At 43.3% G+C, this 23,527-nt stretch overlaps 2 protein-coding genes across 5 annotated transcripts in view; both read left to right on the plus strand.

The window, feature by feature from the left end:
- Positions 1-10,075, plus strand: part of LOC309383410 (uncharacterized protein) — a 47,305-nt gene extending 37,230 nt beyond the window's left edge. For 3 of the 4 annotated variants that reach the window (XM_081935930.1, XM_081935932.1, XM_081935933.1), the window contains 2 exons: positions 6,820-6,949; positions 7,446-10,075. In XM_081935930.1, the coding sequence (XP_081792056.1) occupies positions 6,820-6,949; positions 7,446-9,490 (2,175 nt within the window). In that variant the 3' untranslated portion in view covers positions 9,491-10,075. The remainder of the gene's footprint in view (positions 1-6,819; positions 6,950-7,445) is intronic. The other variant, XM_081935931.1, reaches the window with a different exon arrangement.
- Positions 10,076-11,429: 1,354 nt separating this feature from the next.
- LOC309384145 (uncharacterized protein) overlaps positions 11,430-23,527 on the plus strand; it is a gene marked incomplete at its 3' end in the record, with an annotated part of 50,722 nt that continues 38,624 nt past the window's right edge. The window contains exon 1 of the mRNA XM_081937341.1: positions 11,430-11,471. The remainder of the gene's footprint in view (positions 11,472-23,527) is intronic.

Below are 23,527 nucleotides of genomic sequence, written 5' to 3' on the forward strand. Positions count from 1 at the left end.
AGTAGTAGTTGGCAAACCCGAGGAGTCTCTGAACGTCTTTCATCCGTCGAGGAGATTGCCAACTTCGTAACGCCTCCACCTTGCCTGGCTCCATCGCAATTCCTTCAGGGGATATACGGTGCCCCAGGAACTCGATGGTGGTCTGCCAGAACTGACACTTCTCCAGCTTGGCAAATAAGCGATGCTTTCGAAGGCGCTGCAAGACCTGATGCAAGTGCTGTTGATGATCCTTCCGAGACGTAGAGTAGATCAACATGTCGTCCAGGTAGATGACGACAAACTGATCCAAAAGGTCCCGAAAGATATCGTTCATAAAATGTTGGAAGACAGCTGGGGCATTGGTCAACCCGAACGGCATGACCGTGTACTCGAAATGTCCGTATCGGGTGCCAAAGGCTGTCTTCCATTCGTCCCCCGCCCTGACTCGGACCAGATTGTAAGCTCCACGTAAGTCCGGTTTTGTAAACACCGCGGCCTCCCGGAGCCGCTCCAACAACTCGGGAATCAGAGGCAATGGGTAGCGATTACGGATCGTGATGGCATTCAAGCGCCGGTAATCGCAACAAAGTCTTAGATCCCCGGTCTTCTTTTTGACGAACAAAACCGGGGCAGACAAGGGCAAAGACGAAGGCCGGATAAAACCCCGGGCAAGGTTCTTGTCAATGAAGTCCCGCAATGCGGCCAACTCCGGTTCAGACATGGAGTATAGGCGGCCCGTCGGGAGTTTCGCATCAGGTACCAGGTCAATGGGACAGTCGTAAGGCCGGTGCGGTGGCAGTTGGTCCGCCTCCTGTTCGCTAAACACGTCCGCGAACTCCGCTAAATCCGGCGGCACTGTCACCTCGGCCGAACTGGGCACCTGAGCCGCGCAAACATGACGGGTGTGGTCCACGCATTGCAAGGACGGGAACGAGATGCAGTTCTGCGACCAGTGGATCTGGGGATCGTGCGCCCGCAGCCAAGCCAGGCCCAACACCACGGGGAAATGCAGACCTGAAGCCACGTAAAATTGGATGGCCTCCTCATGCTCCCCGAGGATCAGGCACAAAGGCTGCGTGGCGTTCTTGATGGGCCCAGACAGAAGCACCCGACCGTCAATGGTCTCCACTCGCATCGGAGGGTCTACCGGGCACAGAGGGACGTGATATTTCGTGACAAACGCTGCATCCATAAAATTCGTGGTAGCCCCGGAATCGACCAAGGCATGGGCTGGAATTCCCTGCGGACTACCCGACAAGAGAATGTGCGCTGCAAGAATCAGATGTCGTGGAGGCCCCTCCGCCTCTGTTCCGGCCTGTGCCCGACCCGGTCTCCCTCAGATTGGGCCCCGCCCATTTCCCAACACGTTGCTGAGGGGAGGCCGCAGTCCGCACAGCCCCCCTACCCTTTTTGGGGCAAACCAAAGCCAAGTGTCCAAAATCCCCACAGTAGAAACACAACCCCCCTGCAAGCCGTCTGTCCATCTCCGTGCGCAACAAGCGGGGTTTGGCGGCACCCAACTCCATGGGCTCCTCCCGTGCAACTGCAGTCTCGTGAGGGACCGGCACCCTACTGGTCTCCTGGGACACACGGCGAGGCCTCCGCCTCTGCAGCCGGGTGTCTATCCGGAGGCACAAATGAACCAACGCGTCGAACGTTGGAGGCCTGTCCACCCTCACAAGGTCGTCCTGCAGGCCATCTGATAGGCCGTCCTGGAAAGTGTCCATAAGGGCTGGCTCATTCCAAGCAGAGTCCTGACTAAGCAGCCGGAATTCGCTGACATAATCCTGCAAAGAACCACGCCCTTGGTGCAACTCTTTCAGGAGTCTGGTGGCTGTTTCCCCCTTAATGGGATCTTCAAACATCAGCCGGAGATGGTTACAAAAACCCTGAAAATCGTCCAGCAGGGGGCTCGGTTGAGAGAGCAATGGAGTGGCCCACCTCGCTGCTGTGCCTGAGAGCAAGCTGATGATAAATCCCACCTTCGTCCGGTCGGTGGGAAAGTCCTCCGCTCTCAAGCTGATAAACAGCTGGCATTGGCCCAAAAACGCTGCAAACATAGCTTGTTTGCCATCAAACTTGTCTGGTATAGCCACTGGACATTTCCTCCTTGGCTGGAGGGGGGGGGGTTTGCAAGCCCCTGAAGCTGAGAGACCTGACCAGCCAGCAAAGCAATCAGTTGAGCCAACTGGGCCGTCTCAGCCTGTAGGTGCTCCATTGCAACTTAATGGAGTTTTGTTTGGGGCAGGAATCAATCTGTTCTGACCCCCTCCTCTTGTATACCAAGACACTCCGACACAAAGTCTCTTCAAAGATGTTTATTGACATACAGGTTCCACCTTGGCAGCAACCCAGCCTGCCAAGGTCAAGATAGCACTCTGGGCAGCAATCCAGCTACAGCGACACCCCTTGGCAGCAATCCAGCTACCAAGCTCCAGATAATCACCTTAGCAGCACTCCTGCCTGCCAAGGTCCAGGGAACAGATTGACAGTAATCCAGGTAAAACCTTTAGCAGCAATCCAGCCTGCCAAAGTACAACACAGATCTGAGCTTCTCCAACTCCAATGATCAGTTGATTCCTGCAAAGGGTGTGTCCACAAGCAGTCCCTTTATAGTCTGGAGAGGAGTCTAATGATCAGCAGCTGAGAGCCATTATCTCCTGTAATTGCTCAATTGCTCCTTACGCCGGGAAGCACATCGGTAACGAGCATCTAATAGCTCACTGCTGATGTCTGACTCACTGTCCTGTGACTCCTCCCCACTGCTCCAAGGCATGACATCAGGAGCCCCCTTCCTTTGGCTTTCACCACTGCTCCATGCCTCAGGCGCCCCCTGGTGGCCAACCAGCCTCTCTGCACCCTGCTCAGTGTCGGAACCCTGTCCAGGGTCCCCCACCTCCTCTTGAGCCGACTCAGAGGACACCTCGCTGTCGGAGTCTGGTGGCAACTCCAACGGCTCCTGCTGGGCCACAACAGGGCACTATCTAACAAAATGAAATTCAATGGTAAAAAAAAGGTATGGTTCTACATTTAGGCAAGAAAAACAAAATGCACAGGTACAGTATAGGTCAGCGATGGCGAACCTTTTTTGGCTCGGGTGCCACAAGTGGGAGGAGCGCAGGGGGGTTGTGTGTGGGCGTGCCGCATCCATAATGCAATGTGTGACCCTCCCAGTGCGCATGCGCGCACAAAAGGTGTGACCACCCCCCATTTTTACATGCTTTTTTTTTTCACCCTCCCCAGGGTCCAGAGGCTTTATAAGAGCCTGGCGAGGGCAAAAAGAGCCTCCCCCCCGGAGGCCCTCCGGAGGCTTCAGGGATCGTCCAGAGACTTCCCTGAAGCCTTCAGAATGCTTAAAACGACCCTCCGAGCAAACCGGAAGTCATTTCCTGTTTGCCCGGAGGGTCATTTTAAGCGCTCCGAAGGCTTCAGGGAAGCCTCCTGAAGGTCCCTGAAGCCTCCGGAGGGCCTCCGGGGGGGTGGGGGAGGCTCTTTTTGCCCTCGCCAGGCTCCTATAAAGCCTCTGGAGCCTGGGGAGGGCGAAAAATGGCTTTTAAAAATGGTGAACTCAGCTGACCAGAGCGCACATGCGCGCTGGACAGCTGACAAGCCAGCGCCTCGCGTACCCTGACAAATGGCTCCGCCTGCCACCTGTGGCACCCGTGCCATAGGTTCGCCATCACTGGTATAGGTGGTACCTTGCTCAATGGTAGTAACTGTGAGAAGGTTCTTGGAATCCTAGTGGACAACCATTTAAATATGAGCCAGCAGTGTGCAGCAGCTGCCAAAAAAGCCAACACAGTTCTAGGCTGCATAAACAGAGGGATAGAATCAAGATCACGTGAAGTGTTAATAGCACTTTATAATGCTTTGGTAAGGCCACACTTGGAATACTGCATTCAGTTTTGGTCGCCACGGTGTAAAAAAGATGTGGACACTCTAGAAAGAGTGCAGAGAAGAGCAACAAAGATGATTAGGGGACTGGAGACTAAAACATATGAAGAAGGGTTGCAGGAACTGGGTATGTCTAGTTGAATGAAAAGAAGGACTAGGGGAGACATGATAGTAGTGTTCCAATATCTCAGGGGTTGCCACAAAGAAGAGGGAGTCAAACTCTTCTCTAGGGCACTTGAGGGTAGAACAAGAAGCAATGGGTGGAAACTGATCAAAGAGAGAAGCAACTTAAAACTGAGGAGAAATTTCCTGACAGTTACAACAATTAATCAGTGGAACAGCTTGTCTCCGTATGTTGTGAATGCCCCAACACGCAGTCATTAAGAAGATGTTGGATAGCCATTTGTTTGAAATGGTGTAGGGCAGTGGTGGGCAACCCGCGGCTCGGGAGCCACTCTTTACACCCTTTAATGCGGCTCTTCTGTGTGCCAGGTGCCCACTCCCCTCCCTCCTCTCGGGCTTCGGAGGGAAGCTTCTGCAAAAGCCCAGGCGAGTGACAACCAATTTTGGTCCTATGACTGCAGAATGCTGCAAAATACCATAAATGCAGGCCAGTTGTTGAGTGTTTCAAATGTGATTGGAACACTCAACAAGGTGACCACAGTGTGTGTGTGTGTGTGTGTGTGTGTGTGAGTGAGAAAGACAGAGAGAGGAACAGAGAGAGGGAGTGAGGGAGGGAATCAGAGAGAGACTGACAGACAGACACACACACACACACACACACACACACACAGAGACAGAGGGGGAGGGAGGGAGAGAAAGATAGACAGACAGAGAGAGACACACAGAGTGAGTGATTAAGTGAATGAGTGAGAGACAGACACACCCACATACACAGAGTGACAGAGAGAGAGGAAGGGAGGGGAGAGAGACAGAGGGAGAGACAGAGACAGACACACACACACACACACACAGAGTGAGTGAGAGACAGACAGACACACACACACACAGAGTGACAGAGATGGGGGAGGGAGGGAGAGAGAGACAAAGAGCCAGAGAGAGAGAGAGAGAGAGAGAGAGAGAGAGAAAGAAAAAGAAAAAAAGAAAGAAAGTGGGAGAGAGAGATGAAATTAAAAACAACAACATACAAACCTGACTTACTCAAACTATCCAAGGAAATGCAAGGCCAATGTTCACATTAGTGGTTGTGACTTTGTCAGTCAATGTCAGGATGTAATTTTCTCTACATTGTAAGGCAAATTTTACGGAATTTAACGTTATCAATAAATAATATCGTTCTAAAGTTTTTGTTTTATTAGTTGTGTTATTTGTATCCTCCCGACCTATGTGGATACTTGCATGCAGAATATTCTCAATAAAAACTTATTGAAACTAAAAACAGTGTACCATCCTATGTATTTTCGGTTTTAAAAATGTGGCTCTCAAAGTAAATTTCAATCGTGGTTTTGGCGAGATTTGGCTCAGTTGAAAAAAAAGGTTGCCCACCACTGGTGTAGGGGTTTCCTGCCTAGGCAGGGGGTTAGACTAGAAGACCTCCAAGATTCCTTCCAACTCTGCTTGGTGGGTTTTGATTCTCTCAAGACCCTGAAGATCTTTTGATTGTCGGTAGATATATTGATCGAGAAGGAAGAATATTTTGATGATGGCTGACTGGGTGTTTGTTAGATCAATTGATCCAGAAGAAAGTAGGGCTTATTTAACCTGAATGGCAGTGAAAGTCCTACAGAATCATTCAAATTGATAAACCTGCCTAAAATCTTTCTTTAGTCAAATGCTTCTTATTCTTTCTATTTTCTCATCTAAACCATGGATCCTTACTAAACATAGCCACTTAACCTAGTGCATAGCTTTGCTTTGGAAATTTCTTTTTTTTTGGAAAAAGATCAAAAATTGGCTGGAGGCAATAACGGGAGTTAAAATAGAATGGAAACCGGAAGTATTTTTATTAGGAATAATGTCTGCGAAATATAAAAAAGAAATCCAGTATTTAATACTACATATAACAACGGCGGCAAGGATTGCCTATGCCCAGAAATGGAAAAATAAACTAACTCCAAGTGAAGATGAAATAATAAGAAAGGTTATGGACTGTGCTGAAATGGACAAACTAACTAAAGAAATTCAGGGAAAAGAAGAATCAGAATTCTACCAGATATGGGATAAATGGTATAGGTGGATGGAGGAAAGAAACAAGAATCAATGAAGGAATGTAACAAAACTCAAAAATAATAGTTATGGGTAAAATAAGAAAGTTAAGAATGGTGGAACCCAAATAAAACACAATTGAATGGGAAAAAAAATAATAAAAATAAAAATAAAAACTTAGTTAATTTTTGGTGATTAATAAGTAGAACGTTGTAGATGCTTATAGAATGTTTTTGTCTTTAAAATGTTTATTCGTTAACAGATAACCCATCATGACAATAATAATGAAATAATAACTCTAACTGGTAAAAACAATTTGGATATAAACTATAATATGGGACCTGGGGAAAAGATTTACTAATTTTATTAATATATTTTTTTAGATTTTGTTATAAAGATGTAATCTCTCCTGGGTACTTATAAATTCTAGTAATAAATTTTTGTCTAGATTTATTATGAATATAAATGATTCTAGACAAAAGCACGTTTAAACAAATATAGTTAAATGAGAATGATGGTATATTGATGGTATAAAGATTTTTGATTTAAAATGTACAATTCAATATGAATGAAATATAAAGAATGATTGTAGTAACGCACGGAATTTATTTGTAACCAATCAACATGCTTTCTGGAAGATGTAATGAAGAATGTTTTTTTGTGTTTTTTGTTTAATTAAAACAATAAAATAAAAATTTGAAAAAAAAAAGGAAATTTCTAAACAATGGGAAAGATCGTGCAATTCTTCCTTAGCCTGTTCTGTATTTTTTCCCCTTTCAGGAGGTTCTTCTGTCCTTTGAGGAGGTGGCTATTTATTTCTCAGAGGAGGAGTGGTCTCAGCTGGATCCCCACCAAAAAGCTCTGCATTGGGAAGTCATGCGGGAGAATTATAAGAATGTGGCCTCTCTTGGTAAGGGTTTCCTACTCTCCCGGCAGAGAGTTCAGGAAGACATTTTGTACTTAGATGACATTGGCTAGTTCTTACGAAAACATTTCTAACTTGATCTCTTCACTTCAGAGGCAGAAGGGAAAGTTCTGTTTTTCTATTGCTCTTAGGAAGGAAATAGGCCTATGACATTTTGCTTAGATGTATCCTATTCAATTTGTTTTTGTATTTAGTGACAAATTCCGTAGTTTGAGGTAATGCCAAACTTCATCACACGATTTCAACTATTTTGGCCCAGATGCTTCCATATCATTCAAGTATTATGTCAATGTTTTTTTAAAGGTTTTATGTCTCATCAATAGGAGATATTATCATTTCTATACCATGCCATTATTAGGATACAAATATGCATTATATATTAGAATTTGGCACAATACCTGAAGGCAATTAATATGACTTCTGACAGAGTGATGTTTTCCCCCAAACTTTCTCTCACTTTCATTTCTCCTTCCCTTTCAAGGTGATAATGAGAATGACAATAAAGACTTTGGAGAACCAATCAAAGTGTTTAGTCAAGGAGATGTAATGGAGAAACCTCCAATTCAAACAGAATTCCAAAGGCAGGAGAGAAACCTATCAAATAACTGGAATAACGAAAGCTCAACTTCTTCGATTGTTGCTCAAATGCAGGACTTTATTGATCAACAAGAAAAACTAAAGAAGAAATATATTGAGAAAGGTGTAAGAATCTTCAGAGAGACATTAAATGTGAATGGACCCTGTCTATCACAAGCCAAAGGACGAGCCAATACATGCAAAGAAAAAAGAAAAAAATACAGTTGCATATTCACACGTACTCAAGAAAATTGGTCTCTTGAGTCACAGAAAAGTTTTCACATGGGAGAGAAGTCAAATAAAAGCAATGAACATGGAAACATGACTATTTATAAAAGGACATGCAGAAGGGACAAGTCATATAAATGCATGGAGTGTGGAAAGGGCTTTAGCCAAGACAGTCACCTTATTACCCATCAAAGGATCCACACAGGGGAGAAGCCATATAAATGCATGGAGTGTGGAAAGGACTTCAGAACAAGCAAAGATCTTACATGCCATCAAAGGATCCACACAGGGGAGAAGCCTTATAAATGCATGGAGTGTGGAAAGGGTTTCAAAACAAGCTGTGAACTTACACGCCATCAAAGGATCCACACAGGGGAGAAGCCATATAAATGCATGGAGTGTGGAAAGGGCTTTAGCCAAGACAGTCACCTTATTACCCATCAAAGGATCCACACAGGGGAGAAGCCTTATAAATGCATGGAGTGTGGAAAGGGTTTCAAAACACGCTCTGAACTTACATGCCATCAAAGGATCCACACAGGTGAGAAGCCATATAAATGCATGGAGTGTGGAAAGGGCCTTAGCCAAAAGAGGAACCTTATTACCCATCAAACGATCCACACAGGGGAGAAGCCATATAAATGCATGGAGTGTGGAAAGAGCTTCAGAACAAGCAGTGAACTTACATGCCATCAAAGGATCCACACAGGGGAGAAGCCATATAAATGCATGGAGTGTGGAAATGACTTCAAAACAAGCAGTAAACTTACATCCCATCAAAGGATCCACACAGGGGAGAAGCCATATAAATGCATGGAGTGTGGAAAGGACTTCAGAACAAGCAGTGAACTTACATCCCATCAAAGGATCCACACAGGGGAGAAGCCATATAAATGCATGGAGTGTGGAAAGGACTTCAGAACAAGCAGTGAACTTACATGCCATCAAAGGATCCACACAGGGGAGAAGCCATATAAATGCATGGAGTGTGGAAAGGGCCTTAGCCAAAAGAGGAACCTTATTACCCATCAAAGGATCCACACAGGGGAGAAGCCATATAAATGCATGGAGTGTGGAAAGGACTTCAGAACAAGCAGTGAACTTACATGCCATCAAAGGATCCACACAGGGGAGAAGCCATATAAATGCATGGAGTGTGGAAAGAGCTTTAGCCAAAACAATCATCTTATTACCCATCAAAGGATCCACACAGGGGAGAAACCATATAAATGCATGGAGTGTGGAAATGACTTCAAAACAAGCAGTAAACTTACATCCCATCAAAGGATCCACACAGGGGAGAAGCCATATAAATGCATGGAGTGTGGAAAGGACTTCAGAACAAGCAGTGAACTTACATGCCATCAAAGGATCCACACAGGGGAGAAGCCATATAAATGCATGGAGTGTGGAAAGAGCTTCAGAACAAGCTGTGAACTTACATGCCATCAAAGGATCCACACAGGGGAGAAGCCATATAAATGCATGGAGTGTGGAAAGGGCTTTAACCAAAAGAGGAACCTTATTACCCATCAAAGGATCCACACAGGGGAGAAGCCATATAAATGCATGGAGTGTGGAAAGGACTTCAGAACAAGCAGTAAACTTACATCCCATCGAAGGATCCACACAGGGGAGAAGCCATATAAATGCATGGAGTGTGGAAAGAGCTTCAGAACAAGCAGTAAACTTACATCCCATCAAAGGATCCACACGAGATAAGCCATTTAAATGCATGGAGTGTGGAAATGGCTTCAGCACACCCCATAGTCTTTTTTTTCCCATAACACGATTCATAGACTGGAGAATCCCCAAAACAAAGATACATTTCGATGAGAATCTATGCTAATTATTGATTTAATGGGTTCTATGTATGGATTTCCAATTTACAGGCTGAACTCTGAAAAGGGCATGAGCCATTATAATTATGATTTATACATTTTTGAATGTATCTGTATATACAGTATATAACAGCGATGGGGAACCTTTTTTGGCTCGCGTGCCATAAGTGGGGGGAGCGCAAGGGGGTCGTGTGCGGGTATGCCGCACCCATAATGCAATGCGCGACCCCCCCAGTGCGCATGCGAACACTACAGGCGTGACCCCCCATTTTTTGCCTGCTTTTTTGCCCTCCCCAGGCTCCAGAGGCTTTATAGGAGCCTGGGAAGGGCGAAAAGAGCCTCCCTGCCCCCCCCAGAAGCCCTCAAAACAACCCTCCTTCGGTTTGCTCGGAAGGTCGTTTTGAGCGCTGTGAAGACTTCAGGGACCTTCAGGATGCTTCCCTAAAGCCTCCGGAGCAGTCAAAACGAACCTTCCGGTTTCCCCATAGGGCTGGTTTTTTGCAGTCCGGAGGCTTCAGGGAAGCCCATGAAGCCACCGGAGGGCCTCCGGGGGATGCGGGGGAGGCTCTTTTCGCCTTCCTCAGGCTCCTATAAAGCCTTTGGAGCATGGGGAGTACTAAAATGGCTTTTAAAAAGGGTGAACTCAGCTGGCCAGTGTGCCTCGTGTTCCCTGGACAAATGGCTCCGTGTGCCCCCTGTAGCACGCAAGCCATAGGTTCGCCATCACTGGTATATATGAATGTCAAACTGGCGGCTCACAGGCTATTTGCGTCACATGGAGGACACGCCCACCACAGCTCTGCGAATAGGGAAACTGTTGCAATATGTCACATGATGGCCACGTGACTCATGGAGTTTGAAACCCGTGGTATATACGTTCGTTTTAATTTATTTTTTAAAATGAGCTTCCTGCTTCCCAACTCTCATTAATCATAGTTCTCAGAGGGATTCGAAGACATTTAACAGATGCTGCTTCCCTAAGCCCAAAAGGAAAATATCAAAAAAATAATCAAATTGCACCCATGGTATAGAACTGGGATCCTCCACATTAGTTAAATTTCCATCCCTAGTATAGAAATGAGACCTGAGTCAGCCGGTATCTATGCAGAAACATTGAACATTATTCAGTCAAAGGCCTCAGGATATTATATTTCCTCTACACCTTTATGCAGCCTAATTTCTGATAAGGACCACGTTGCAATTACCATATTTTCCGGCGTATAAGATGACTGGGTGCATAAGACGACCCCCTACTTTTCTTGTTAAAATATAGGGTTTGGGCTATACTCACCGTATAAGACTACCCCTCTTCCAAGGCACACCAAATAAAAATTGAAAAAACATCAGATTTGATTTCAATATGGTAGCTTCTGACGGATTTCCTCTTCACCTTTATGCAGCCTAAGTTCTGATAAGAACCATGTTGCAATTAGCTAAAAAGTGGTGGGCAAGACCACCCAGGGAGTGTAGGAGAAACCCTAAATTCTGAATCATGCATACATCCCTCTCAAAGATGAAAGTTTCCTAGAATCATAAGGTCTGTTCTGTCCTCATTACATTTTACTCTGTGTACAGTATTCCTTGAGGTACGAACCTAATGGAGCTTGCCCTGAAAAATGGCAAATGAATCAAATTCAATTTTACAAATTCTTAAAATCAAATTCATTAATTGTATTAAATGGCTTGTTAAATGAAGATCTTACTTCCTGACACTTATCAGCTGATTCCAGTGCAGCTGAGGGAGGAACTAAATTGCCTCCAAGCAGCCTCACAGAGCTCTCCATTTGCAGTTTTTTTTAAAAATCCACTTGCTGCTCATCAGCTCAAGTGTCTTCAGACAGCTGCCCAGATGGGATGTGGAGGTAATTTACAGAACTCTCAGATTGCAGTTACTTTAAAAATAACAAAAACCTCCTGCCACTACAGTAATTAGCTTAAGAGTCTCCAGCCAGGCTCCCAGAGGGAGATGGGGGAGGAATTTACAGAACTCTTAGTTTGCAACTGTAAGAGAGATGGGAGGGACCCAGGGGTGAAATTCAGCAGGTTCTGACAAGTTCTGGGGAACCGGTAACGGAAATTTTGAGTAGTTCAGAAAACCGGTGTTGAAAGAAATGTCCTTCTAAGTTCAGCTCCAAGTGGGGAAAAAGACACTGGAGACATGGAGGTTGCTTGGAAAGATGGTTTTAATGGTGGACAGGACCACATGGCTTGAGTCCTGAACAGAAAAGGTGATCACATGCTTCAATGTTGGTGGAGAGAAGGGCAAGGGAGGGGCTTGCAGGGTTTTTAATAATCTGTTCGGCCCCACCTATCTGTTTCCTGTTCCTGTGTAAGAAATGTATTCTGGTTGGTTGTCAGACCCCCATATGGGCCATGCAGGGGAAACTCTCTAGGCTGTGTTTTGAATCCAGGTTTGGTTGAGTTCTCAGATGCCATGTGGTGAATTTCTGTGAAAATCTGATACTACCTATGTTATGTAAAGTGGACTAGCTCAGGCTTTAATGGGTCATTGACAAAGGGGGTGGGGGCAGGAGGCTGCAGGGAGTTACTTTGTCTTTAAAACATGTTTCTTCCTTTACACATCCAGGGAAATGTAATATTCTGCCTTTTCAATATTTCCTAGGATATTTCATTTTTCTAGGAGACGGGTGGGTTTTAACTTCCTACACCAGCAAATGCCATCTCTCACTGGCTCCAGAGTGAGGTGAGAATGGGCATTTTGCAGTATCCTTCTGCCATGCCCACCAAGCCACGCCCACAGAACCGGTAGTAAAAAAAAGTGAATTTCACCACTGGGTGGACCTTGAGGTCCTGTAGTCTAACCCACTGCCCTGAGGCCAGACTCTCCATACAGTCCTTGTGTGAAGAAAAGCCAGGCTTCATAGAAAAGGATAAATTTTTTTTGAAAACCAGCAGTTTAGAGAAGAGATACAGCACACCACATTGTAGAATGCTTTGTGTAGGTGCTGGCTAGCATTTCTACAAGCAGTTAACAAAGCAAATGCAAATAAACTTTATCTTTGCAAGAACTTTGCAAAGAAACTCAATACTGTAGTTTGCAAAGTACAAAGTGCTTAAAGAGAAGCAGAGCAGTTCCCAAAGTGCTTACAAAAAAGCTTTACAGAACTATAGAGTAACACAAAAGAATATTTTAAAATACTTACAGAAGCAATGCTAGCGCTCTAGTTCTCAAGCCCAGGAGCAGCAGATCCTCCACGCAGCACCAGAAAAAGAAAAACAAACTTGCCACTTCACTGGTTGCAAAAACCACTGGATCTTGTTTGGCCATGAAGAGTGAGGTGGGTTTAAACTCCATGTGCAACTTTGGTCACTTAAATATCCCTGTATTCCAGGGGTGTCAAACTTTATTTCATTGAGGGCCACATCAGAGATGTATTCGACCTCGGGGTGCCAGAATGGGCGTGGCCATCTCGATGTCACTTGTGTAGGGCACCTGTGGTGGCCTGAACACTCTGCTAAAATTGGCTCCTGAGCTCTGTTTTTGGCTGTGACGACCTCCTGCAACTCTCTGCCAGTGAAAATGGAGCTTGGGACAGTCACAGATGGCCCTCTCAAGCTCCATCTTTGACTGTGACTGCCTCTTGCAACCCTCTGCCCACGGAAACAGCTTGTAAGGATTATGTGCCTCCTGAACATATGGCCCTCCCGAGCTCCATTTTCACTGGAAAAGGCACCGTGGGCTGGTCCTTTGCTATTTGCAGGGTGGATCCATGGGCCAGATCTAAGCACCCCACTGTCCAGTTCTGGTATCCATGCCTTGATTTTGACACCTCTGCTCTATGCTTTTGGTGTCAATATTCAAAGAAACATGCAGTTCTTTGGCTGCCCCCCCCCCCAAAAAGTTGGTGCTTCTGTCTGAACGAATGTTTTTAAAGGGCCTCAAATAGCAATAAAACATCTGAGGGCCTTTATGAAGCTAGAAGTGTCCATAGTCAATAACTTCAATGTGGACAGCTCTAATGGTCATACAGGTGAATAGGGCTGCCCACCTCTCACTGTTTGCTTGACACTCTCTAGTGTGATGTGTGGTCACAGACCAGGGGCCAAAGTCATCAAGGCCAACGTTGGTGAAAGGAGGATTTGTGCTGAGTCTGCCGGCTGGAAGATCAACCACATTTTGTCTTTGTAGCCTACCATGGAGCTTGTGACAAGTAATACACCTGAAGATTCCTACTCATACATCTTTTAGCTCCAAGTAGCCACCTACTCCCAAAAGACAATTTTGATCAAGAAATGGGTCAAGTTTCCTCAGGGAGGTCTCTCTAGGGATAAGTCTTTAGCATACAGTCAATTTCTATGGAAGTGTGGATGATGACATTTTGAGATTGACATTCTAGTACTGAACAGAAGTGTTGGCAATGGTGCCAGTCTTTGCAGCTACTTCTCCCAATCCCAGACATCATTGGCATTTCCTTGTCTGGTGCCGCCTCTCGGCAAAGCAGGAGGCGGTGGATGACGCTGCTGGATGTGGAAGTGCGGAGGAGAAAGTTTGCAAGAAGCAGTTTCCTCCTAGTCCAACTTCTGCCTTGAGAGATCTCTGGAGAGGAAGAGGGAGTGGCGGGGGAGCTATGTTCTGTCCCCACTGCACCTTAGTCTGTGTGCAGCTCGACAGGCAGCTAAACTCACCTATCCTCCAATAAAACAGACCATGTGTGTAGATCTGAATGCAGGTTATGGTGAAACGGGGGGAAATAGGGGTACATACAATGAGAACAAATACAAGATAGAGAGTATTAAGTTACTGCTGAACATGAATAAATACAAGCAATTTATTTTTTAAAAAATAATATTTCATTGAACAGTTTTTTAAAAAAAAAGTCAAAAAGAAATTCCTTCTCTCAAACATTTCCACCTCGGTATACATCAAGTTTTGCAAGTATTCCCTACTTTTTAAAGTGAAAGTATTGGTTTTTCTTCTTCTATTTCTTTTTTTACCTATGGATTAAATCTTTTACTTTATTTTTATAATATTGGTTTGGAGGGGCTTTTCGTTTTATTTTGCTCCATTTAAGAATTTTTTCTTTTAAGCCTGGATTATAAAGAAGATATAAAAGGAATATAAAGAGGGAAAATAAGTTACACTGCCATTTGAAGGTTGGAGGCTGAGTCCTGGGAATATTGCTTCCTCTTTTTTCTCTCTGATCATTTTGACTTTGCACTTCAAAGGCTTCAGCTTGTTTACAGAAGAGATGAGAAGAGCACGGGTTGTTTACACAGGTGCTCTTTGGATGCTTCTTTGGCAACTGGAGTGAAGTGAAAACAAAATCTTATTTTGAAACTAGAGTGGCAGTGTTTACTAGTTGGAAGTATGGCACAACAAAAAGAAACCATAACGTTACAACAGATTATGTTTGAAAATCAAAAATTATTAGAAACAACAGAGAATTGAGAAGAGATTGGAAAGTATAGATTGTATTGCAGTAAAATTTGATGGAAAAATTGAAGATATCCAGCAAATGGAAAAAGTGGCGGTTAGAGTCCTAAAAGCCCAAGGGAAAAATGAACAAAGAGGCAAGATAATTGTGGATACTGATAGTGAACTGAGTGTGGTTGGAGATGGAAAGAGTGGAACATGGAAAGGGAAGATAGATGGAAAGGAGCTCTACCCCAGATTTCAAGGTTTAGAAGAAGAAAAAAGAGAAGAATTGATGGATCCAAGGAGAGAAACTTTGACAAAAGCACTATTGATAACCAAAGATAAGCTGATTAAAGAAGCGGACAGAGGGTCTCAAGATTTTACAAGATATGCAAAAAGCAACAAGTTGGGAAGAGAAGCCCACACAAATTTGATTCAGGAAATAACCAGAAGATCAATTCCACAAATGGCACTGCACTATTACTGGAAAGACCCAGATTGAGATATGAAAACTAATAACTAATAAATTCTAAATGGTGATCATAAAAGGAACTTTAGAAACTTTGTTATGTATAAAAAGCTTATAATATTAAAAAAAGAGTAACTCAAATTTAGTTAAACTAAGACCAAAAAATTAAAAATTAAAATGAAATAATGACGAATGTTGTTAAATAAATGATTGATAATGATAATAATGTAAAATTTGTATTGACATGATAAAAGGGAAATTGGATATAAATTGTAAACAGTGATTAAGAAAGGAGGTCTAGAAACTTTATTAAACATAATTTTTTATGTAGAAAGTGTCATAAAGATGTAATGTTTCCGGATGATATTGAGAATAGATAAAGGAATGCCATCATGTGGTTTTGCTTTAAAGTTTGGAATATTTTATATAAAGGGACGTAAAAACAACCTTGTCATATGAAGATTAAATGGTTTAAACAACATTATTTTGAGAATGCCAATAAGCCAGGTAGATGGCTCTCATACCGTTTAAGGAAGGAAGGCGAACAACGTAGGATAGAGGGGTTGAAGGATTTGGATGGAAACTTCCATACTGCTAAGGAAGGGAAAAAGAAAGTGGCACAAGAATTTTTCACCAAACTGTATGAGAAAGGGGCAGAAGAGATACAAGGAATCAGACAGTTTTTGAATAATTCTGACCTACCACAAGTCCCTGAATCTGTGAAGCAACTTCTTAACGCTGATATAACGGAAGGGGAAGTAGAAGCAGCCATGATGAAACAAGCCAATGGGAAGACTGCGGGAACAGATGGGCTCCCGGTTGAACTATATAAGGCGATGTTTGGGGTACTGGGTAAATATATGACAGAATTGTATAATAGAGTGATGAGGGATACCCAGACTCCAACATCGTGGTCTGAAGCATTTATTTCCATTATTCCCAAGGAAGGAACTGACCTGTCACTTATTAGAAATTACAGGCCAATTTCGCTGCTAAACTCTGATTATAAAATTTTTGCGGCAGTGTTAGCAGCAAGACTTACCTATTTTCTCAATACCTTCATAAACTCAGATCAGAATGGCTTCCTCCCCAATCGTCACCTACGGGATAATTTGAGGATGATTATGAATACCCTGGAATATTTTGAGGCCTCCCCGGATAAACAGATGGCCGTAGTTTTTGTCAACGCCCAAAAGGCATTTGATCGGGTCTCCTGGGACTTTATGATATCCCAGATGGAATATATGGACTTTGGCACAAAATTTCTTGGGGCAATTCAGGCCATATATCAAAAACAAACAGCAAAGGTATTGATTGAAGGAGATCAAACAGGGAAGATTGAGATTCATAGAGGTACAAGACAGGGCTGCCCCTTATCCCCGCTCCTATTTGTCTTGACTTTGGAACCTCTACTGAGAGAAGTAAGACGGAAAAGCGAGATAAAGGGAATGAGGATTAGACAGGAGGAGGTTAAGGTGCAAGCCTATGCTGATGATCTGGCCTTTATTCTAGAGCAGTGATGGCGAACCTATGGCACGCGTGCCACAGGTGGCACGCGGAGCCATTTGTCAGGGCACGCGAGGCGCTGCCCTGTTAGCTGGCCAGTATGCATGCGCGTGCTGGCCAGCTGAGTTCACCTTTTAAAAGCCATTTTTGCCCTCCCCAGGCTCCAGAGGCTTTATAGGAGCCTGGGGAGGGCAAAAAGAGCCTCCCCCGCCCTCCCAGAGGGCCTCCGGAGGCTTCAGGGAGCGTCCAGAGGCTTACCTGAAGCCTTCGGAATGCTTAAAACAACCCTCCGAGCAAACCGGAAGTGACTTCCAGTTTGCTCGGAGGGTCGTTTTAAGCGTTCCGAAGGCTTCAGGGACCATCCGGAGGCTACCATGAGGCCTTCGGAGCGCTTAAAACGACCCTCCGAGCAAACCGGAAGTGACTTCCGGTTTGCTCGGAGGGTGGTTTTAAGCATTCCGAAGGCTTCAGGGACCATCCGGACGCTTTCCTGACACCTTCGGAGCGCTTAAAACGACCCTCCGAGCAACCCAGAAGTCACTTCCGGTTTGCTCGGAGGATCCTTTTGAGCGCTCCGAGGGCTTCAGGGAAGCCTCTGGACGGTCCCTGAAGCCTCCGGAGGGCCTCTGGGGGGGCGGGGGAGGCTCTTTTCGCCCTCCCCAGGCTCCTATAAAGCCTCTGGAGCCTGGGGAGGGTGAAAAAAGCATGTAAAAATGGGGGGGGGTCGCTCGTTGTGAGCGCATGCACACTGGGGGGTTGCGCATTGCATTATGGGTGCGGCACGCCCAAACATGACCCCCCTGCGCTCCCCCCACTTGTGGCACGCGAGCCAAAAAAGGTTCGCCATCGCTGTTCTAGAGGAACCAAGGGAATCAGGACCGCATTTGTTAGAACTAATTAGGGAATTTGGGAGCGTTGCAGGTCTACTCCTTAATGAAGATAAGACCAAAATGTTGGTCAAAAATATGACCACAAGACAGAACCATCAACTTGAACATCTAGTGCAGTGGTGGGCAACCTTTTTTTTCAACTGAGCCAAATCTCGCCAAAACCACGATTAAAATTTATTTTGAGAGCCGCATTTTTAAAACCGAAAATACATAGGATGGTACACTGTTTTTAGTTTCAATAAGTTTTTATTGAGAATATTCTGCATGCAAGTATCCACATAGGTCGGGAGGATACAAATAACACAACTAATAAAACAAAAACTTTAGAACGATATTATTTATCGATAACGTTAAATTCCGTAAAATTTGCCTTACATTGTAGAGAAAATTACATCCTGACATTGACTGACAAAGTCACAACCACTAATGTGAACATTGGCCTTGCATTTCCTTGGATAGTTTGAGTAAGTCAGGTTTGTATGTTGTTGTTTTTAATTTCATCTCTCTCTCCCACTTTCTTTCTTTTTTTCTTTTTCTTTCTCTCTCTCTCTCTGGCTCTTTGTCTCTCTCTCCCTCCCTCCCCCATCTCTGTCACTCTGTGTGTGTGTGTGTGTGTGTCTGTCTCTCACTCACTCTGTGTGTGTGTGTCTGTCTCTGTCTCTCCCTCTATCTCCCCTCCCTTCCTCTCTCTCTGTCACTCTGTGTATGTGGGTGTGTCTGTCTCTCACTCATTCACTTAATCACTCACTCTGTGTGTGTCTCTCTGTCTGTCTATCTTTCTCTCCCTCCCTCCCCCTCTCTTTCTCTCTCTGTCTGTGTGTGTGTGTGTGTCTGTCTGTCTGTCAGTCTCTCTCTGATTCCCTCCCTCACTCCCTCTCTCTGTTCCTCTCTCTGTCTGTCTGTCTCACTCACACACACACACACACACACACACACTGTGGTCACCTTGTTGAGTGTTCCAATCACATTTGAAACACTCAACAACTGGCCTGCATTTATGGTATTTTGCAGCATTCTGCAGTCATAGGACCAAAATTGGTTGTCATTCGCCCGGGCTTTTGCAGAAGCTTCCCTCCGAAGCCCGAGAGGAGGGAGGGGAGCGGGCACCCAGCACACAGAAGAGCCGCATTAAAGGGTGTAAAGAGCCGCATGTGGCTCCCGAGCCGCGGGTTGCCCACCACTGATCTAGTGGGTCTGAAGTCCGTTAAAAAAATCAAATACTTAGGAATATGGCTGACAGGGAGATGTAGCTCCATAAAGGAGGACAACTATGTTCACCTTTACAAACAGATGCTCCAAGATTTCGGCAGATGGAAGAACCTACAACTCTCCCTTATGGGGAGAATAGCAGTTATTAAAATGTGTACTCTCCCCAAATGGCTATTTTTATTTCAATCGGCTCCTGTAAGATTGGAAAAGAAATTCTTTAATGAAATGAATAGAGCCGTCTCAAAATTTATTTGGCAAGGTAAAAAACCTAGAATTAAACTGAAAATGATGCAGGAACCTAGAATTAGAGGGGGATTAGGTCTCCCCAACTGGCAGCTTTATTATCAGGCGGCTTTATTAACTTGGATTAAAGAATGGATGACACTGAGAAGAACACGGCTCCTGACTATTGAAGGCTGGGGCCTACAGTATGGTTGGCACTATTATATTTGGCCCGGTTCAGAGCGACCCAAACACTTTAATGACCATTTGGTGCATAGGACCTTGAGCCACTCTTGGGAGAAGTTGAGGAGGAAGTTATACTTGAAGGTGCCATGCTGGATCTCTACTCAGGAAGCCCTTGTTTATCCAACACGATACAGAGGGGAGAAGATCTTGACATATGAAGAGATCTTAGACTCACAGGGGAATTTGAAGACCAGGGAATCACTAGCTTTGCAAGGGTACCATATCGACTGGTGGCCATATTCCCAGATACTCTCAAGGTATAAAAAAGATCAGAAGGTATATATCCCTATAAACAAGAACTGGACAAGGTTCTTTTTGGAACAGAGAAAGGGATGCTTTCCAAGTGCTACGGATATCTATTGCTATTGGACGTAGGGGAAGAAGTGGTCAAAGACTGCATGATTGCTTGGGGACGGAATATAGGACGCACATTGGACTTTCAAAGTTGGGAAGAAATTTGGTTTAAAAATATGAAATTGACTATGGCAGCCTCGTATAAGGAAAATACATATAAAATGATATATCGGTGGCATCTACCACCGGCAAGACTTGCCAGAATGTTCCCTGGGATCATGCCTAATTGCTAGAAATGTGGTCACAGAGAGGGGACCTATTTCCATCAGTGGTGGACCTGCCCAATGACGATTAAATACTGGAAAAAAATTAGGCGGTGGTTAATAGAAATCACCCAACATCAATTAGATTTGAAACCTGAAACCTTCCTGTTAGGACTCAAATCCCCAGATATCAACATCGAGATATGGTTCTTGGTGTTGCACATAATCATTGCGGCAAGGTTGGCATTTGCCCAGGAATGGAAGAGCGATCAAATACCAATGGATAGGGCAGTAATAAATAAAATTAATGAATGCGCAGAATCGGATAGACTAACAAAATTAATTAAAGGAAAAAAGGACTCAGAATTCTATAACTCGTGGAAGAGGTGGTACAATTGGGTACGGGAACGACCGAATAATAACAACTGAAGCAATAATATATGTTTAAATCAGATACTGGTAAATAATATTAATCAGAAATTAAAGGACAAATAAGAATTGATGATGTAGGTACGCTGACTAGTTGGGCTGCATATAGTGTAAATGTTGGTGCTAAATATTAGGCCTATTATTAGGACGGTAATGTCAAGTTTAGTTATTTAAACGTTATGATTTCTTGCGCTGTGACGGCAATATGTTTGAAATTATGTTTGTATGACTTTATTTTTATAAGAATAAATAAAAAAAAAATTAAAAATAGATAGTAATATATACAAATATATTTTTTATTTAAAACATATAACTTGATATGAATTGTAGGTGATGACTGAGGAAGGGATGCACGAAAGCTCTTTGTAACCAATTGACACACACTTTATAATTTGTAATGGAAGATATTTTTGTGGTGTTTGTTGTGTTTTGTCTGTGTTTATTCAAAAATTTTTAAAAAAATTAAAAAAAGAAGTCTAAATTGGATTTAAATAAAATTAATTAAATATCAATGGTGTGGTTATGTATTATACTCATGTATAAAACTCTTTAACTGCTTTAAAATGTATTAACACATGAAGATTTTTTGAAGAATTTGGAGGGGGAATATTTCAGGATTTGAGAGGCTCATGTTGGTTTGAAGTTTTTTATTCAATTGTCAGAAATAGTTCTGGGTCAAGCTGGACAATAAAGAGACTAAAAAGAGCAGAGAAATTAATTCAATTCTTTATAAACCCCCTTTATAAACAAAAGGACTTCAAAGAGGAAAATGATATAAAAATGTACACTTACTGTGTATCGCTGTCAGCTCACCAAGGAACGCTGGTCCATGTCACTGATGGTCTTGCCTTCCTGAAAAAAAATTAATGTTGCTTTCGACGCAGATTGCTTCGATCCTAAATTCTTTCACCACGCCAGTGATGTTCTCCTAGCTGGGAAGACCAAACCCACAGAGGAAACTTTCTTTCCATATAAGAAAACTTAGGCAAGAAAAAAAAAACCAAATGTACTAGTATGGAAGATATTGTATCTGGTTTAACAGCAGTAACTGTGAGAGGGATCTAGAGTCTTAGGGGGACAATCACTTAAATATGAGCCAGCAGTGTGCTGCAGCTACCAAAAAAGCTAATGCAGTCCTAGGATGCATCAACAGAGGGACAGTATCAAGATCATGAGAAGGGTTAGTTCCACTATATACTGCACTGGTAATACTACAGGTGAAACTTGAAAAATTCTCAATGAAATAAAGTTTTAACACCCCTGGAATAGAGGGATATCTAAGTGATCAAAGTTGCACATGGAGTTTATACCCACCTCACTCTTCATGGCTGAACAAGATCCAGTGGTTTTTGCAGCCAGTGAAGCACCAAGTTTGTTTTTGTTTTACTTGTGCTGTGTGGAGGATCTGCTGCTCCTGTAAAATAGAATGTAAAGTGAGATTTGGACATTAAGAGGGAACATATTGATGTCGCGATGACACAACGTGTGGTCTCAACATTCCGAGACCGCCGTTGACACTTTTGCTGCTAGACGGTCCAGCTGGACCGAAACCGTCCTGTAGAGACGGTGATCAGGAAGACAAAGCCTTGCTTGTCTCAGGGACATCGCAAAGTTCCTGATTGACCCAAGGGAAGCTCTTCAAGCCGGCGTTAAACAGGTAGCCCCAGGCTGATGAAGTCAGGATGGCTGCAGAAGGAAGGAAGTGAAAAGAAAAAATGAGTCCATCTGGTGAGATATTTTTTTCTATTTTGGGAAAGACTGCCCAAAGAAACCTTTTTTTAAAAAAAAAGCCGTTAGATCCTCAAGCAAGAATTAAGCTGCAAAATTAATTAACACTGGATTGCATTGGGAAACTTTTTTTTCTTTGTAACCATATTTTGTGGATTGAAGTGCCCGTAACGTTTTTCATTACCTCTCTTAAAGTGAACGGATCAATTTTTTTTTCTTCTGCTCTTTGTTATTTTATTTTTTGATTTCTGGACTAAAACCTTCCTTTTTATTTTTAACAATTCTTCCTATTACTTGTTATTAAATTTTATTAAAGTACTTTATTCCCAATAAGCCTGAGATAGTGAAAGTGAAAATAGCAACACGGCCACTTGGAAGTCGGAAGCTGGAGTTTTTGAAACAATGTATCTTTTATTTCTCTTTCTTTGTTTCCACTGAGTTTGTAGCTGAAGGGTTTGCAACTTGTTTATACAAACTGATAAAGAGCCAAGGGCACGAATTGTTTCTGCAGGTGCCTGTGAGAACTATTTTGGCAGGGGAGAGAAAGGGGGAAAAAACAAAGCAAAACAGAACCTTTCTCTTTTGAAGAGCACAAAAAAATGTGTGCTTAAATCAATCTAAAATTAAAAAATAAAAGAGGCTCGGAAAGCTAGAGTGGCAGTGGCTATCAGTTCTTTTTCTCTCTTTTTTTTCTTCTTTTTTGGAAACATGGTTCAATATTGAGATGAGAAAACTTTAAAATTTCAAAATATTTTGGCTGGAATTCAAAATTTATTGGAAGGATATGGGAGAATTGAGAAGAAGTTGGAAAAACTAGTACTCCTCACAGCAAAAGATGAAGGGGTTGGAGCCCCCAAAACTAAAGGAGAGAATGAAGATATAGAAGATAAAGACAAGACAACAGATGAACTTATTAATGGAGCAAATGTGGATGAAAGTGGAATGAAGGGAACATGGAAGAGGGATTTCGTCGAATTGGAACTCTACCCCAGATTCCAAGATACAGAAGAAGAAAATAGGGTAATGATGATGGATTTAAGAAGAGAAATTCTTTCAGAAGCACGATTGATAACCAAAAACAAGCTAACTTTAAAAATAATTGGAGGGCAACAAGATTACCTGAGAGATCCTTCAAGAAACAAAGTGCGGAGAGAAATCTATAAAAACCTTATAAAGGAGATAAAAAGAAGACTGACACCACAATTGGCAAGAGAGATAAGGCTGTTTTGTTACTGGAAAGATACATATTGACAATGAAAGTTGATAATAAAAAAATAGTTAATTT

This window comes from Natrix helvetica, assembly GCF_964273705.1.
Source record: "Natrix helvetica genome assembly, chromosome: 1".
NCBI classification, from domain to species: Eukaryota; Metazoa; Chordata; class Lepidosauria; order Squamata; family Natricidae; genus Natrix; species Natrix helvetica.